This window comes from Ursus arctos, unplaced genomic scaffold (assembly GCF_023065955.2).
Source record: "Ursus arctos isolate Adak ecotype North America unplaced genomic scaffold, UrsArc2.0 scaffold_22, whole genome shotgun sequence".
NCBI lineage: Eukaryota > Metazoa > Chordata > Mammalia > Carnivora > Ursidae > Ursus > Ursus arctos.
In genome coordinates this window covers 32,350,801-32,370,093 of record NW_026622897.1, presented here as the reverse complement: position 1 = coordinate 32,370,093, position 19,293 = coordinate 32,350,801, and the positions used below count along the sequence as shown (strand labels likewise).

The window sequence follows — 19,293 nt, the reverse complement described above, 5'->3', positions numbered from 1 at the left end:
AAAACAACCTTGTAAGGGAGCCTCGGTGGCTCAGTTGGTTAAGCATTTGCCTTCAGCTCAGGTCATGGTTTCAGGGTCCTGGGATCGAGCCCCACATTGGGCTCCCTGCTCAGTGGGGAGTCTGTTTCTCCCTCTCCCTCTGCCCTTCCCCCTCCTCATGCTCTCTCTCTCTCTCTCTTTCTCTCCCTCTCTCTCTCCCAAATAAATAAAATCTTTAAAAAAAATCTTGTAAGTTGGGGGATTTGCACTTTTCAATATCAACACTTACTACAAAGCCACAATAATTAAGACTATATAGTATGGGCCTAAGGATAGACATATAGATCAATGGAACAGAACTAAGAGTCCAGAATATATACATTCTGTGTGTGTGTGTGTGTGTGTGTGTGTGTGTGGCTGCCTGGCTGACTTCTGTGGCTCATGCTGATATTTTGGCCTCGTTTCTGCCCTGAGAGTTCCTTGGAGGTCATGAAAACCTTCCCCCAGGGTTTTCCCTCAGTCAGGACTCAGTAGGCCCATAGGTCCATTCATTGTTCTCCCTGGACCACAGCGCAGCCTCATTGTAGGAGGGAAGAACCTTCTATCAGTTTAAATATTTTGTCCTTTAGAGTTTAGCTCCTGGTGACACTCTAGACTACAGGGTTGGAAGGATTGGGCAGAGTTTCAGTTGCTAACTGAGCTTTAAGTCCTTGGGCCCAATTCCCTCCTGCACTTTCTGCCATATTGCTCAAGTCCTGGGATTCTCAGGGTTTCATTTGCTCTGACCATTAAGCAGTACAGCTAATGTTCTGTATCAGAGTCCTATTAGATATCAGTTAAAGCATAAAAGGAATATGTATTCAGATGGTCCTATGTGAGGTCAAGTAGGAGTGAATGTCCCCCTCACATCCACAGACTTATAGTCATAGGACTCTTCTGCAGCTGATGATTTCATACATCTTGTGTTTTGTCATGGATCCATAAACTGCCTTGGATTCGTTCTATTCATTGCCTTTGCTGACGGTATCCGCCATGTCTGGATTCAATCCGCCCATCAGTCACTACTTACCAAACACCTCCCATGACTAGGACCTGAGCTAGAAGCACAGGGGAAGCAGGAAAGCCTAAGAAAACTCCTCTCTTTTAGGATCTTTTGGAGGGACAGGAGGCACATAAAGAGGAAATTGATATTAGTGGACATAATGGGATGGAGATAACCCCACCTCACTGTTGAAACTACAATTTATTCTAGATTGCTTGGGTCAGGTTAACCGTGGTTGAGGCACAGCAGGGAGCTAGACAAACTCACCACCAGGGCAGGCCTCTCTAATGGGGCAGCCTCGAAGATGGTTGGCTCTGGTTGCTCTCCCATAGTGGAAGGAGACAGTCAGGGCCTGGGTGGGGCTGCATCTGGGGATGCTGATTCGAGGGCAACTCCAAGCTCCACTTAGCCAGAGCAGCTCTGTTGACAGATAATCAAGAGTTGTCTATTGCCTTATCTGAAATTTGGGGGTTACCTCTGATTTTCCAGCAGCCCATCCTCCCTCCCCCAAATTTGCTGAATTCCCAGACCAGTTAATATGCTCCTGAGTAACTGAGAACTAAAAGTGTATATGTAAGCCGTTATGAGGCAAAACTTGAGACTCAAGTCACACTTCTTTTTGAGCCAACTTTCAGTGTTAGATGGCCTCAGGGGTCTTTCTCCTGTTTCTTTCCTTCTCCTCCCATCACGCTGTAGCTAAATCATGGGCTAAAATGGCTTCTGTAGAATGGAGGAGGCCATAACCGTTATCCATGACACGGTTTCTGGAGGAAAATGTACTGTGAGCTGAGGTAATACAGACCGCATCTGCCTGTCCTCCCACCCTCCCACCCCGTCTGAAGCTCCTGCTCCAGGGAATCCTCTGGTGTCTGGAGGGTGGGAGAGGCCAAGGGCGAGAGAGCGTAAGCAGCAGGGGGGCCTCGCTCCTTCCCTCCTCTCAGCATGCAAACAGAGCCCTGGCTTGCTTTTTATCTTGGTTCTATCTACGTTGGGCTTTAGAATTTGATTCCTTTTGAACAATGAATCCTGCTGTTAAGCAAAAAATACTGGAAACTACTGTTTTAAGAAAGTCGCTATTAAGTGCAATGCTGAACCAGTGATTTAAAAGAAGTTTGCTTAGGGACTTGAAATAATAATCCCGAAGAGCCAGTTCTCTGTGAGTCCTGGACGTGCTCCAAGTTCACGCTCTCTTGACTCTGCTAAGTTCTAAGAACACTGTAGCTAGATCTTTATTTCAGCACGCAATTTGTAATCGTGTCTCCACCCTGAAGAGAATGAAGCGGCATTCGGATTTAGGGGATTAGAAAGATATGTGTATTTAAGTTTTTGCATTGTTCGCATTTGCATGACAGATACAAAGCTTTCAGAATTGTTTGTGGAATGCCCTTTCCCTAACACATAACTTGTTCCTCCCATCTTCTAAAGATAACACTGAAAAATATTTTGTGTCCAGCCTAGAAATTACTAAATAATTTTAAAGCATCGTAACTTTTGTTATTTTCCTCATATAGAGTTTTTTTGGGGTACACTGAAGGCTTTGTACCCCTCGGATGTCTTGTCATGAAACAGGGCTTCTGCGGATAAGCCTTGTTCACCGTCTGTTGCTTCCAAAGGTGATCCTGGGAAGTAGTTAAGAGCTGGAGCCAGTAATTAGAAGCCAGGAGGCATCTCTGACTCTCTTGATTACCCAGATTCTAGAAGTTTCTTAACAGCTGGATTCCCAGGAACAAGGATTCTAGCCTTGCTGGCTTCACAGGCTTGCTTTGAGTTGAAATGGATATTCCTATGTGAAGGCTTTCTGCAAATATCAAGAGGTGTACAAATCTAACGGTCCCATCACTTAAATGGAACAGGGTTCTGCATTTTTCACATGACAATGACACTTTGTTATCTAAAGACATCTTGACTTCATCTTTCAGTATGTTGAGATTCAGTCTTTTCAAAGGGAAAAAGAAAACTATAAAAGCTGTAGGACTTACCTTGAGTATAGAGGGATTTTTCGTAAGCTTTATATAAATGTCATTTTTAGAGAAAGAAGAAGGGATTATCATGCTTATATGTTTGTAACTTGAATTTTATTGTCCACTACCATGCTATTACTGTTGTATACAGGTTTGGCATTTATGTTTTCAGTCCACAGAATTTCGTATTCCTTTATTGTATTAAAAACAGAGGTATTACAGAGAAGATTGTCACAACAGTAATGTCTTATATCTTCTTGATCTTGTTCGTGTCCGTGAAGTCATTAGTACTGACAGGACAGCATTAATCTCTGATTGGCGCACATATGTTAAGTGTGTAAAAAGCACGTTCCATGTCTTCTTGTGTTAAAACAGAGACATTACAAGGATGAATGCAGAACCAGTAAAGCTGTACTTTTCTTTTTCTAAAAGAAATTTTAGGATGTTGACATAGTTCAAAATAATGTCTTTCATTTTTAAAAAATCCTGGAGTTTTCAAACCTAGAACTGAGCCGCACTCGAGGCGCTGGTATTTGGAACGCGGCATTCCCTTTCCCTCGTTTTGTGTTGTTACAGAGGAAATGGGTTTCAGTGTACATGATTCAAGTGGGGGAAACCCCATATGTGATTCCACAATATTCCTTAGACCGGGAAACAAATCTCTTTTGGAGTAGTCATGTTTATTTTATCGTAACTCTGTAGCCAAACAATTTATTATGTAAATGCGGAAATACAAACAGCTTTATCGAACAAAATACTTACTATTTTCTAGCTGCCTCACAGAAATGATTTACTTAAGAAAACAGAACAAAATTTCTCAGTTTCATTATTCAGCTTTGTAAATATTTTGCCAGAGCTCTTTTTCTCAGGGTGGGGGAAACAAAAGAGTTTAAAAGCTCATATGTGTCTATTTTGTTTTAGCTTGGTGTATTTATTAAGAGTAAATTCTGTATGTCTTTGCAGTTCATCAATATGTGTATTGAGAAGTTTCTCAAATTCTTTCGCTCGCTTCTCTTCCTCCAGAAGGAAATGCTGTGCAGCCAGAGAGGCTGGGAAGACTATATCTGGGGGAGACTAAAGAGAGAAAGAAGTGTTAGATGGGGAACACAAAGCCTTCTAAACCTTCCTGTTTCCAGGCATGCATCATCCCTGGCATGGTCAGACGGCGCAACTCTTAATGAAATAATCCAGGCTGAACTCTCTCTGCGGTTGTAATACAGTGACTGCTCGTGAAATCCTCAAGGAACAAAAACATCACAGCACCATTATATTCGAAAGCTCTAGAAATGAATATTACCATCTCCAACTGCAAAAGTAGAGACAAAAAAATTACCATGGAACTTACTTAAAACATACTCAACTGATTTGTAAAACCAAGGGTATTCATCTGAAAATAGACAACTTCAAAAAGCTAAAGTGAAGATTATAGGTGACGTGGGCAAAGAAAACTTATACAGGAAAAAAAAAAATTAAGGATTGCCTGAAAAAGGGAGCTAATTGCTGTCTGGAGTCGGCCAGGTGAGGAGGGCTGGCAGCATGATGTATGTGGGGTACGAGCGGCTTCCCCATGGGGAAGACCCTAATGCTGGCATGTAGCTCGTCTGCCCAGTTGGAGCTGACAAAGCCTCGGTGGTTAGCGCCCAGTTACACACTTCGTGCTAAGATGGAAGTGCTTGCTCATGGAACCGCTTGTGACCTGTGAAGTCCTAATTTATGCCAAGTGACTTAGCAGAGCCCATTCTAGAAGAATCTCTGATAGAAAAAAATTGCCCCGTGTGGCCTCTGGCAAGTTTACTAGGCAGGTTGCATTGAAGGTCCTTAAGCTTCTGGAGCAAGGCCAGGCCGTCTGTAGCAGAAAACTGTATACTATTCACGAAACAGTTCCTGTAATGCTCCTGAGGCCTGGCTGAGGCCGAGCACCGAACAAGTGGATAGGAGGACCGGATCTAGCTCTGTCCTTGGCCACTCCAGTGGAATTATGGCTGGGCCCAACGGCACGGCCTCCCTTTCACCAAGGCTCGGTTAGCTAACTGTTGCCGTTGAGTATCTGATCTGCTTGAGACAGGAGTTCCTGACATGGCGCCACCCCTCGAGGAGACTGACCAGCGTCCTGGTGCAGTGAGTTGACACCAGGTCCCTCACTCCTTGGAAAGGGCAATGTTTTATCCTTACCAGCACTGACATGTATTCTATGGGTTTGTCTTTCCTGCCTGAAGGGGCTTGGCCTTGACCACTACCTGAGAGCCCCCAGAGAGGCTGATTTACTGATGTGGGATCCTGAGTCATAGTGAAGGAACCCAGCGTACAGCAGAAGAGTAGGGCAGGGGGCGTGACCGTGGCCCTCAGGGGTCTTCCTGCCTACAGCACTACCTAGAGGATGCTAGGCTGACAGGCCGCTTGAAGGCAGAGGGGGGCATCGGCTGGGGAATTTTATCCTACGAGGCCGGGTACTGTTCTTCAGGATATGGTATAGACTTTAAACCAACGGCTACTGTATGCTACTGTGTTCCCACCAGGCAGAATACACGAATCCGGGAACAAAAGGGAGGATGGAGGAAGGGCTCCACTCTATCATTTCTGTTGACCCACTTGGAGAACTTGTACCTTCTGTCTTTGTGTCTTGAGGCTCTGCTGATGTGCAGGTCCTGAGTCTCAGAGAGGGAAATGTCTCCACCAAGGGACCTATAAGAGTCTCACTAAGCTTAAAGCATTGGCCGGCACCTTGCGCTCCTTGTGCCAACAGATCAGAGGCTCAGAAAAGAGGTACCACCCTGACATCACAAAGACCACTGCTACATAACGGAGGCGGTGAGGAATGTGTCGATATGCAGGTGAGCCACTGAGGTTGCTTTTAATATTCTCATGCCAGTTTCAACTGTAAATGGCAAACCACATGCTGGCAAGGGCGTGGGAGCCTAGAAAGGGTGAAGACACGATGACTCTCAGTCAGGTCCTTGAGACCAGTTACAGCATCAAGGCCTGTAGTTTGTCGCACTAACCCTCCTCTTATTAGCTTTCCCAGAAATTGTGGCCAGCCAGAAGCTTGGAGAAGATAGCCCTGAATGGAATGAACAACAGGAAGAGAACGTGGGTCTGAGTGGTGCAAGAGGTGGACTGTAGCAGATGCCGTTGGTGCCCTACGGGGGTTCCCTTCACCGGGCTGGTGCGTCTATCCTCCAGCTGCTGTGGGTGTTGGTTCTCTGGAGACGTGCCCTCAGCTGGGCTGCAGTCCCCTGCCTCATCTGAGAAGTTGCAGTATCCCCCTCAGCCCATTCGCTCTCCTCTCAGAGGCAAGGACTGATTGACACGGGGCCCAAGTCGCCAGACTTCTTGTCTCCAGGGGAACCGACTCTGCTGTGCAATTCGTGCTCCAAGCTCCTGGTGAGACCAGGCCAAGCTAGTCTCTATTGAGATCTCAGCCTTGTTTAGCTTTTCTCCCCTCCCCTAGGCTGCTTCCCTGGCCCTCCTTCTGCCGAGAATACTACCTTTGATAACTCACTTTCGTAAGACTCTCCATCTCGGATTTTAGGAAACCTGATCGCAGACGGATGACTTCCTAACTTCCGGCTTGAGTGATGACTGCTTTACAGATTTGCACCAGGGGTTCCCTCTGCCAGAAGCACCCTTCCTCCAGATCTTTGAATCATTTTTCTTTTCTTTCTTTTTTTTTTTTTTTTTGAGTAATTTAGGTCTCAACTTAGTGTCCCCTCCTATTTTCCAGGCCACTCAACTGAAAGTAATACCTCACACTCCCATCACTTCCTATCACATCACCGGCTTTTCTTTTCGTCATACAGCTTGATATTTTTTATATTTTCATTTTTTTCCAGTTATTAATTGTCCCCACCCTTTTTTGAGGTAAAATGCACATCAAAAGAAATATTTTTAATGAACCATTCAGTGGCATTTAGTACATTCACGATGTTATGCAACCACCACCTCTATCTGGTTCCAAAACAGTTTCATCATCCTGTAAGGAAACTGAACCTATGAAGCCACTGATCCCCACTCCCTGCTCCCCGCGCTGCCCTTAGTAACCACCAGTCTACATCCGGTTTCTATGATCTACCTATTCTCAGCACTTCATATAGGTGGAATCATAAAATATATGACCTTTTGTGGCAAATTGCTTTCACTTAGCCTAGTGTTTTGGGGGTTCATCCACCACACTGTAGCATATATCACTACTTCGCTCCTTTTTATGGCTGAATAGTATTCCATCGTGTGTCTGTAACACTATTTGTTCATCTGTTCATCCATCTGCGGAAGGAGTTCTTCTCTTTCACCAAACTGTAGACTTGTCTGTCTCATCAAAGATGTGTTTAGAACAGAACCTGCCATACACTGGGTCCTTATAATACATGTTTATTTTATGACTGAATGATGAACATTAATATTTAAGGGGCAGGTATAGGAGAAAGACTGCTTGGAAGCAGACTGGGAAAAAATAACCACAAAGGCAGCAGGAAAGTCAGTGGAGAATAGGGTTACAGAAGCCAGAGGACATGAGTTTCAAGAAAAAATGATTAAGGAAGACGAGTTCTTAAAGCCATATTTAGTTAACAACTAGAAGGTTGCTGGTGGTCTTGGAAGGAACAGCACGGATGTAGAAGTTAAAATGCAGAAATGGAGGGAAGCCACTGGACCCAGAACAGTGGACTGGGCCATGTCTTTCAGGGAACATCACAGATGAACTTCCCCATGCCCAGACCGAAAACAGTAGAGAATTTTCTTTCCTGGCAACTCTGGAGCTATGAACTTCCTCAAAGGAGTAACGCAGACTTTTAAAGATAGAAGGAAGCCCAGTGTTTATTAAGTTAATACGACAGTTACTCTCGTATGCTTTTCATGTGCGTACGAGTGCGACACACTCAGTGCTGGGGTTACAACAGTAAACAAAGAGAGAAAGTTCCTGCTTTCATGGAGCTTAAATTCTAGAGGAGGGAGGCAAACACACAAGCAGACGTGAAATGTCTCATGGTGAAGTGCTATGAACAAAACGGACCCCAGGATGAGGGCTCAGGGAATAAAGAGGGAGGAGCTACTGTGGGTTGGTTGCTCGGGCACCTGTATGTGAGCAGAGACTAATGGTGCTAAAATGCTAAAATCATCTGACATTAGAACCATATGGCATTTAGCAATTCATCATGTTTGGTTTCATTGGAGTATATGCTTACTTTGGAGTCCTTCAAGATCCAAATTTTGTTGATACAGAATTTGCTAAATCCCCTTAGCGGTTCCCAGAGCTTAAATAAGGAAGTTTATTTCAGTTACTTTATTGGTATGAAATTTTACTCTGTTCAAATAATTCTGGCATTTTACGTGGAGATGAAAACAAAAGAGCATTTCAAGGCTTTAGAGATCTCTAACGCTTCAAAAGTTAATCGTTTTAAGTCTTCTCCTTCCACAAGAGCTTAAATCTTACTTCCAGTCTCTAACAAAAGAAGGTGTTAGATTCCAGAAAAGCAGAAAAGTACTCATGGGATATCCCATCCAGTTAAAACATTTTCTGTTGTTGTCATTCTTTACAATTTGTATCCAATATTAGTATATCATGGAGAGGTACTGAAAAATTACGTCGTACTTTGAATACAGGTGAAAGCAACTGTAAGAGTAATACTACTTACTTTCTGAGGTATATCTACCTTAAGAAACCCTGTGATTATTATGTTCAAGAAATTAAATCATAAGGCAGAAAATTTCAGCCCAGAACTGAAAAATGTAAAAAAGAGTCAAATGAAAATTCAAGAACTGAGAAATATAAGACTGAAATTAACCTACATGAGACCACTTTCTTAAGACGGGGAGAGGTGGCTCTTTTATGCATAGAAACCAACGCAGAATCAAAGAAAATGAAGAAACAGAAGACTATGAAATTAAAAACCCTTCCCACCTGTTTTATGAGGTCAGCGTAATCTGATACCAAAGCTTGACAAGGACAGCAAAGGAACATTACAGGCTAATTTCTCTAGTGAACACAAAGTAAAAATCCTAAGCCAATATGAAGAGACCAAATGCAGTTATCAAGTGGAATTTATTCCAAGAATTCAAAGTTGGGTCAACAAGAAAAAAATCACATTAACCAAGAAAAGAGAAAAATTATATGGTCATTTCTTTTCTTTTCTTTTGGTCATTTCAAAAGAAGCAGTAAAAGCATTTGATAAAATTCCATATTAATTCATGAACAAAGTTAGCAGTCTAGGAATAAAAAGAATTTCCTTAATCTTTTTAAAGGAATCTACAAAATATCTATAGTAAATATCCCACACAATGGTGGAATATTGAAAGCTTTCTTTGCAATTGAGAATGAGAGAAGGATACTGCCTACACCATTTCTGCCACTCAACATTTACTGGAGGCCTTAGTACAATAAAAAAAAAAGAAAAAAAATTATAAAGATATGAAAGTAGAAAACAAACTGTCATTATTTTGATTCTGAATATAGAAAATTCAATAGAATCTATAGGACTGGAACACATGTGCAAATTCAACTGAGTATTTTCATGGGAAAAGTGTTGAGAATACTACCTTGCACCATATGCAAAAATTGATTCCCGGTGGAGATATAAACATGAAAGGTAAAGAGCCAAAAGTTCTAGAAGATAACATAGGATAATATTTTTATAACTTTGGGACAGGCCACGTTTTAGATAGGATACCAAAAATGTTAACCATAGAGGAAAAGATTCATAAGTTGGAATGTATTAAAATTAGGAACTCATGGTTACCAAAAGATACTATTAAGTGAAGAGGCAAGTAAGACTAGGAGAAGATATTTGCAATATAGATGATCAACAAAGGGCTTATATTCAGAATATATAAAGAACTCCTACAAATCGATGAGAATTAAGTCAGTCCAATAGAAAGTTAGGCAAGGAAACTGAACAGACACTTTACAAAGGAGAATATCAAAATGGCCAATAAATACATGAAAATGAGCTCAGCTTCATTATTTACCAGACACATAACTAAGACCACAACAGAAAGTTACTACACACTGACCGGGAAAGCTAAAATTAAAAAGACCGATAATACCAAGTGTTGGAGAGAATACATAACAAGAAGAACACTCATATACTATATATTGTGGTATTAACTGGCTCAAACAGTTAGGAAAACAGTTTGGCATTGCCTCCTAGACCTGCCCGTATGCGTATCCCATGACCTAGCAGTTCCACTCTTGGGAATATACCCAATGGAAATGTGTACACACGTGCACCAGAAGACACATACGAGAATGTTTTTAACAGTATTGTTTGTAATTATTCCCAAGCAGGAATAACTCAAATGCCTGCCAACAGTAAAATGGATAAATTGTAGTATCAATCTATGTAGCATTTATATACAATGGAAAACACTGTAATAACAAATGTTATAGAGAAACAGAAATGGATCAACTACAACCATATAAGACAATGTGGATGATGAATCTCAGAAAAAATGTTGAGCAAAAGAAGCCAGACACAAAGAACACATAGAGTATGAAACCACTTACATAAAATTTACAAATGGCCACAACTAATTCATGACATTCAAAGTCAGGATAGTGGTTACCTTGGGAGCAAGTCGAAGGACTGACTGGAAGGGGATGCGAGAGGTGCTTCTGGAGTGCTACCAGTGTTCTGTTCCTTACCTGTGTGGTAGTTACACTGATGTTCCCTTTGTGATAATTCATCAAGGTGTCCAACTGTGATTTGTGCATATTTCGGTATGTATATTAGAGCCAAGAAAAAGATTCTTTTTTTAAACAGGCATAAAAGAGCACTTGTAGCTCTTTAAAATATGCAGGTCATAGAGGGTTCATGGAGTGTCTAGAGATGAGTCCTAAGCCCCTGCATTTTTAAAAAGCATCACCAGTAATTCTGGCCTGCACTGGAGGTGAATAACTATAGATTGAAACACTTCATGCAACATTATGGATCTCTTTTCCTTCTATGGAAAAGCATGGCCAAGTGACTCGCAGACTCACCTTGGAGTCCTAGCCAAGGAGCAACTTTTTTTTTTTTTAACAACTATGTATACATCAGTATATAAGTACCAGTGTAAGAGTAATCACTCCTTAAAGGGAAAGATTAACCAACAACCAGCAACTCACCAGTGGGAACATTTCGTCGTCACTAACCAGGGGACTTGTCATTTCTTTGGTTTGAAACGGCAAAGGTGGCAGTGGTGGCGTCACGCTTCTGTTTGGCTCACGATCTTGGCTGAGTCTAGAAGAGAAGCATGGTCCTCGTTTGCTGCTCCCAACAATACTGTTCGTTCATGTAGCTAAGGGTTTAAACTTCTCTGATGTCTAACAGGCCAAGGGGGGAGGCGTGACAAAAGGTTTGGTATCTCTTTGAAAATCATCTTCCAGATGAGTCATTTCTAACGATTCATAATGAACAGGAAACTTGGTAATTGTTAAAAATATTCTTCTATTCTTACTGCCTATATTGTATCGCTTTCTGTGTTTTACTTTCGGGTCTCAGTGCCATTTAATTAAATAACATGATACTAGTTTGGGAAGAATCTCGAAACAGCTCACACTGCTGCCCTTGACAATTCTAATAATTCTCTTTTTGTACTCTCGATTTCACTTAACGTCGTTGGTTTTCTTAACAGAATTATGCTTCTTTTTTTTTTTTTTATGCTAGAACAAGCCCTTGTACAAGAATTCTAATTCCTATAGGGCTTAATAATTTGTAACTTTTTGGGGCGCCTGGGTGGCTCAGTCAGTTAAGCATCTGCCTTCAGCTCAGGTCATGATCCCAGGGTCCTGGTGTCAAGGCCCGCATCGGTCTCCCTGCTCAGCAGGGAGTCTGCTTCTCGCTCTGTCCCTCCCCCCTGCTCATGCATTTACTCTCTCTCTCTCTCTGAAATAAATAAATAAAATCTTTTTTTAAAAAAGAGAATAATTTGTAACATTTTTGCAATTTATATCATCTCCTAAACTCTTCCACACTTAGGAGTTGTGTGACCTTGACCTTGAACAGGAAACTATATCTTTCTGTGACTTTAATTTTTTTATTGATAAAAAATGGGTTGTTGGGTGAATTGAACTCCACAATTGGGATGAAAGCTACCGTACAGACTTGGTTATTTGTGCTAAAATATAAGGTAGAAGATGAGACTGAATAAAATAGCAGTGAGATTTTAAATTTTGGTATGCTGACTAAACAAATGAATAACAAAACAAAAAACTGAACCAATTTCCCGCAAAATTTTACATAAAAACGTCCTAACAGTATGAGCTATTTGGGACTAAATAAATGTCTTTCTGAACATTAATTCGTGAAATTGAGGTTGAAATTCAATCAAAATCATCAAAGCCCATGAAAACACAAGAATCCCTTCAACTTGAAATTATTTATTCATTTTTACTGATTATTCAAATTCTCCACAGGTATTGATTTACCATTTTCAAAGCCTTCATATTTTAATTTCACGCAGTTCCAAAAAAATTCACATTATTGTTCTCTGTTCTTACCCAAAGACTATCTATACAGACTTGTTTCCTATTATGTAAACATTTTCAAAGTGATGCATACAAATAACAATAGAAGTTAAGTGAGACATCTGTAAATTAGGACATAAAAACAAACACAACATGTTTTCCATTCTTACTTATCTTAAAATATATCTTTTTTTAAATCCATTCTCCCAAACCATAATTACCATGGAAACAGAACAGCCAATTAAACTGAAATAACATGGTTTATGATGTGCACGTTAAGCTGGAACGTCCCACGTTTCAGATAGAATTATAACAATTGCAGAATACATCTGCAGAGTCTTCAGCTGCACCTTTTAATTTGAGTGAAGCTACCATCTATACTTCAAAGCACAGTGGGAAAAAATAAGATAATTATAGAAGGGACTCAAGAAATATATATCTCTTTGTAATCTCAATTATACAAAGATTTCAGGGAAAGTATTATTTGTCCAAAATTTTCTACAGAATTATCTCAATTATCCATTTTGTTTTGGATGTATCCATACAGTTTTACAGTGTTAATTCCTAAAACTTATATCTGAACATGCTTTTTACTGTAAGATCCATAAAACGTAGAGATTGAAAAGAAAGACTACATTATGGAGTAGAATGCTTTTGCTTTAAATAGGCTTTATATCTGCAAAGTTCTTCTCCTAGAATGCAGCTACTCAAATACTTCATGAAACCACCTTGCAAAAAAATGCTCAGACTATCAATTTAAAAGCTCTCTTAAAAGTAATTTCCGAAGGTTTTTATTTCCCTCTCGCAAGCTGGTCTTTTCAGTTGGCTTTTCCACAGGCCCTAAGTCAGGGCCTCTGGCTACTTCGGCCAGGCGGGCAGGACCCAGTTGTCGTTGGGGGCAGAACTCTGCCCACTTGAGACTGTGGAGTCAATTGTCTGCAGTTTTCAGAGATGTCTCACGGTACCTCCACTCTTGGCCCTCTTAATTCTCCCCGGGCTACAGGATAAAGTCCTCAGCATGGAACAGGAGCCCTTCCCAAGTGCTAATTTGCCTGCTTCCAGCCTCCCTTCTATCCCTCCGTCATGCGCCCCGTTCTGTGAACTACTCATTATTGCCTGGCCCACAACCGTTCAGCCTGCTGTGTTTTGCTCCTTATTCAGTAACACCTTGGTACAAAATTTTCTCAACTTACTTTTTTTGCTTCTCGACGACTATTCGTTCCTTGACGAGGGATTCTGTGAGAGTAGTTATGACAAACCTACCAACTTTGTGGTTTTCTTAGGATTAGAATTTTTATTTATTAACTAGATTTGAAGCAATTTAAGTGATTAATATTTATGATCACTAAAGTCTGTCTAGTACATCATGTAACCTTTAAAACCATACATTGACTTTTAAGTATGTACCATATATAGAGATGAAATCCCATTTATTACAAAATTGAGTTGTCATTAAAATTAGTCATACATTAATTACTTGATAGCACTATTCCAAATCAGCTTGTAAATTATCCTTAAACTTCAAAACTCTAACTTTTAAAAACTTTTAAAATATTCAATACATCCTCACCAAGTTCAATTACATCTTATTCATAATTTTTTTAAGTGCTGAATAACTTTCTTATCGGAAAGGAAATCTGTTGGAATATCCTGAAATGCTTTGCATTTTAAGTGGATGAGCATGAAGAGCTTCTTACTACTTCTAATAGGAATGAAAAACAACAACTGGGTTACTTCCGAGTAGATAAAAGATTATTTAAAAATGTATTATGCGAAATAAGTCAATCAGAGAAAGACAGTTATCATAAGATTTCACTCATATGTGAAATTTAAGAAACAAAATAGAGGATCACAGGGGAAGGCAGGGAAAAAATAAAATAAGATGAAATCAGAGAGGGAGACAAACCGTAAGAGACTCTTAACCATAGGAAACAAACCGAGGGTTGCAGGAGGGGAGGTGGGTGTGGGATGGGGTAACTGAGTGATGGGCATTGGGGAGGGCACGGGAGGTAATGAGCCCTGGATGTTGTAGGCAACTGATGAATCCCTGAACTCTGCCTCTGAAACTAGTAATACACTATATGTTAATTAATTGAAATCAAATAAAATTTAAAAATAAAAATGTATTATGTGAATCTTCCTCATCTAAAAGGAGGAAGCGGCTAAAAATTAGACTTAAGAATTTTGTGGGGACACCTGGGTGGCTCAGTCAGTTAAGTGTCTGCCTTGGGCTCAAGTCCTGGTTCTAGGGTCCTGGGATCGAGTCCCACATCGGGCTCCCTACTCAGTGGAGAGTCTGCTCTTCCCTCTGCCTGCAGCTCTCCGTGCGTGTGTGCTTTCTCTCTCTCTGACAAATAAATAAATAAAACCTTTAAAAAAAATTTTGTGGAACACTATCTTCATATACTTTCACCTAAAAGCTTTCTCCTTTCTAAAATAGTTTAATGAGACCTCACCGCATTAGCTACTGCTATGTAAATACGACTCAGTATTTTCCGATGATTTTTATGCCTAACAAATACATACAGCTTTTACAATTTGGCTTCACTGAGCTGTGCTGTGAGGGAGAGAAGGAACATTTCATTTTTCACTTGCTAAAATTAATAGACATGTACTTTACAGCTCTCCACTGCGGAGCTCGCTGTCCTTGCAACTCAACAACGCTTTCCCCATAGCGGGTTCTACATGGTAATAATTTATTCAGAACATTTGAAATGCGGTTTCTTTTAAAAATCAGGTCACTGGAGAACACTGAAATCAGACAAGGCATTAAAACAAATTTAATGAAACTTGCAACAGATGAGACCGGCAGGACACAAGGCTCTGCCGCAGGAATAGTCGTCCAAACTGCTTATTAAGATAATCTCCTGCTGAGCGTTTTGCCTCTTGTGTTGCTTTCTGTGTCCCCTACTGTCTTGTTTTTGTTAGGTGCTTTTAACACATTCTGTGCCGTCCAACAAAGAAAAAAGGGGGCAATCCAAACAATAAAATTACATTTTAAAAATAATAAAAGGCGGAGTAACTGCCTTTTAAATAACAACTCCTGGTACCCTCATCTAAGCCTTTCAGAGTTACTCCCAACCAGCAAGAATAGGGAACAGCGGTCTGCACCTAATGGGGGCTCGTCCTGACTAACATACACAGAAAGACCCTGATCATATCTTTAGGGGCCTCGTTTTCTCTTGACAATGAAAAAACCGTACACACGGGCTCGTGATTTGACCCACGGAGAAATAAATCCGTAGAGTAGGGAAGCGCTGTAGGAAGGGTTTATCCTATATTAGAAAAAATATTTTCTAGGCCACAATCAAAACGGGATCCCTTTTGGACAGACTTTCGGTTCTACTGGCCAGCATACATGGCACATTCACCGGAGAATTGGCCCATGGTTATGCTTCAGTGACCGGTTCCATCCGCACCCCCGCCTCCGCACCGGCACCCCACCCCCCTCCGGGCCAGCATCCTACCATCAGTGGATTTTTTAGGGTAACAGCCAGTCTGCCCTCAGTACCTTCCTGAACTACGTGAAGAAAGGTTAATAACTTAGCACTTTGAATGTTTGTTTCTTGCGTGGGATTAGGACATATCCTCTAACACGGACGGGGCTGAGGTGACACCAGTAGGAGAGACACACGCGACATCCACAAGAATGTTGAACAGACGTATTTTTTGCTATGTCCCATGGATTTACGGATTCATCCACCTGTAGAACTGGGCATGCTCTGTTACAAAGATGAGCCTGGCATCAGCCCTCCTGCACAGGACTACCTTTGAGGAAATGTCAGATTCAGCCATTTGGCCATCAACACCGACATTTTAGGCACTGTGAAGTGTTGAGGAAGTATTCATATTATTATCAGTGATAGCGATTTTGTTAGTAATGATAATATCCATAAGAATGGCTAACATTTATGGAAATATGTGTTTTACATGGAACTATGTGTTCTCTCATTTCTCACAAAAAAACTTGTAATTATTATCCCTATTTATCAGATGAGAAATTGAGGATCACAAAGGTTCCGTAAATTTCCCAAGGTTGTAAATATTATGTTATATGAAAACAGTATGTATGGTTTTCCTACTAAGCATAATGAGTTCTTGGGCAAAATTGTATTGAAGTTGGGTCCTATCAATTCACCATTTTGTGGCACTACGAAATGTGAATAAATCTGATATTCAGTAAGTTGGGGGAGTGTTGCACACCACACCCCTTCTTGACCTTCACAATGTGCATTAACATATTAATGACTCAGAGCTGTCCTGCTAGAAAAGAAAGGTGTTGATTTTTCTGAGAATTTAAGTCTGGGAAAAGAGTGAAAAGTCTCCAGTGACAGTTCTGATGCCTTAAATATTTTATTAAAGTTGAATAAATTAGTCTAATTTTATGGTTGACATATTTACTTAAATTTTGAACTAAGACACTTTAAAAGGGGATCATGTGGATAGCAGATATTAATTCTCCACACGCTTCTCTTTACTCAGAGGAAACCTCCTACCCACCGTCCAATACTTTCCCTAGGAAGCGACCACTGGTTTGTTCCCACTGCTGGAAGGTTGGTATAAAGTATATATTTTGGGGGCGCCTGGGTGGCTCAGTTGTTAAGCGTCTGCCTTCGGCTCAGGTCATGATCCCGGTGTTCTGGGATCGAGCCCCGCATCGGGCTCCCTGCTCAGCGGGAAGCCTGCTTCTCCCTCTCCCACTCTCCCTGCTTGTGTTCCCTCTCTCGCTGTGTCTCTCTCTGTCAAATAAATAAATAAAATCTTTTACAAAAATAAAAAAATAAAGTATCTATTTTGAATTTAAGTCGGAAGTGACATTGTCCTATATTTCTATTTTGTTTGAACATATGTAACATATGAAAATCTAGTTTTTCTTAGGACATTAAAAAATAAGATATTTGCTTGTATATTTTGTTGCCACATCAGTGTCTAAGAAGGGTCTGAAGTGACGGAAATTCACTATAACACTACCACTTCCCTGTTAGATTTTGAAAGCTATCGACAGCACAGAATTTCATATAAAACAACAGGTCTATACTACGCATTATCGCTGTAAAATAAAATTTAAACAACTGAAGCGCAAGTTTATAAAATTCTATTTTGAATTGTTTCAAAATAAATTTCTATTAGATGTTCATACATTTGATACCTTATATAAGGGAGTTAACTTACCTATCTTCATGTTTTTCCATTTTTATTTGGTTTTGATAGGTGTACCGTCCCATTTCCTCATAGGTATTTTGGTTAGCCCATGCTGATTTGCCGCTGGCACGAAGTTTTGCAAGATCATTTCGGAGCCTTTCATTCTCATATTCCAGCTTGTTAATAGATGTATGCCTTGAATGTTCCCTGTTAGTGAAGTCCATACTCTAGAGAATAAAAAAAAAATCACTGAAAAAACTGTTCCTTATAAGTGACGCATATTTTCTGTGCATTTAGACATGTCTGTTGGAAGGGGACTTCCATTGGAGTCCAAAGATACGGCTCTCCTCCTGTGTGCCTCCTAAAGCCCCTTCCTGCTCTCACCTCCTCACAACACAGATACTCAGCGACAGCTGCCACTGAACACATCGTGAGAAAAGCAGTTCATACACTGGTGTCCATGCTCACGTATGTACGCATTAGCATTCTCTGTGTCTGGGACAGATTGGCTGCATTTAAGAGTTTTCACGTCTATAGGGTATGTCTTCTGGTGTTAATAATGGAACCAGAATTCACATACATTTCAGTTTTGAAAGACTTTTTTTCTGACGACAATAACACATGCCATTATAGAAAAATCACATATTGATTCCCCACAGTTGGGTGATGCAACAAATTATATACAAAATCCATATAGACTAGAGTCTGCTTCTGGACCATTTTAAAGCAAAGATCTAACAGCTGAGATGGCGGCGGTACCACAGTTCTGAGGAGCTGTGGTTTCATGATGAAGTGTTACTAGCTGGTACGCGCCGCCCAATTTTTAATGTGTCTTAAGAACAGAATGCGAAACATGTTTAAATCACAAAATGAGCCGTTTAGAGCAACGCCAAGATTTCCGATGCTTTTTGAATTAAATGCTGTAAGAAGTTTCTTAGGGAGAGTCTAAACTTTTCTTCTCACAAAGTTTTAAAAAACAGGTTATATTCTCACGAGAAAACTTGTGAAAATGCTCTGAGTCTAAGTAGTCCTGGCTAGTCCTGTGATTTAGGTATCCGTGAGTGGTGTGGTTGCTGATTCAACAATGCTTCTAATGTTGTCAGAGGGTAATATTGTAGCACAAGAAGCATAACATGGATACAATTTTTGAAGCTACAAACTTCTTTGGTGAAAAGCCCATAAGACTATAGATGAAAATGGCTTAAAACTTTTATTTTGAAGTTTCTACACGTAAGGCTTTGACATGGAAGACATTTCACGGACTAAGCACCCCATAAAGTCATTACAATTTTTTTGACAGAACTGCACATTTTAAATTATTCATATACTATCATATTAGTATTAGGATTGACAGCTAAGGGTATAAATGTATACATACTAGGTATTAAAAACGTTTACCTATTTCTTTTATTTTTTGCTTCAAAAGCCAAGTCTGCTTACATTTCCTGTTTACTGCCTAACATGCTATAGAAGCTCATGAATCGTTAGAATGGAAGAAAATTCTCCAGGAGGGCAAATTCCCCCAAAACAATACAGAAAGGGTTATGTGTTTATACAGCTATTGACCATGGTGTCCTTTGGAAAAGAAGGACCTTTGACGGTATTTCTCTGCTTGGTGGTCCCTTGCCTTTAAGTATGTCTTCACGTTCCAGATACACCAGTGCAGATAAAAGAGTGATCTGTACTATGCTTTACAAGACAAAGGATTGTTTATTCTAAAATGAGAGCAGATT

General features: G+C 40.5%; 1 protein-coding gene across 1 annotated transcript in view; it reads right to left on the bottom strand.

Moving 5' to 3' along the window:
• Positions 1-3,457: 3,457 nt before the first annotated feature.
• The window catches only part of DEUP1 (deuterosome assembly protein 1), a 77,158-nt gene continuing 61,322 nt past the window's right edge, over positions 3,458-19,293 (bottom strand). Inside the window, exons 11-13 of the mRNA XM_048217266.2 lie at positions 17,591-17,787; positions 11,078-11,192; positions 3,458-4,056 (exon numbers count right to left, since the gene is read on the bottom strand). Of these exons, the coding sequence (XP_048073223.2) occupies positions 3,880-4,056; positions 11,078-11,192; positions 17,591-17,787 (489 nt within the window). The 3' untranslated portion in view covers positions 3,458-3,879. The remainder of the gene's footprint in view (positions 4,057-11,077; positions 11,193-17,590; positions 17,788-19,293) is intronic.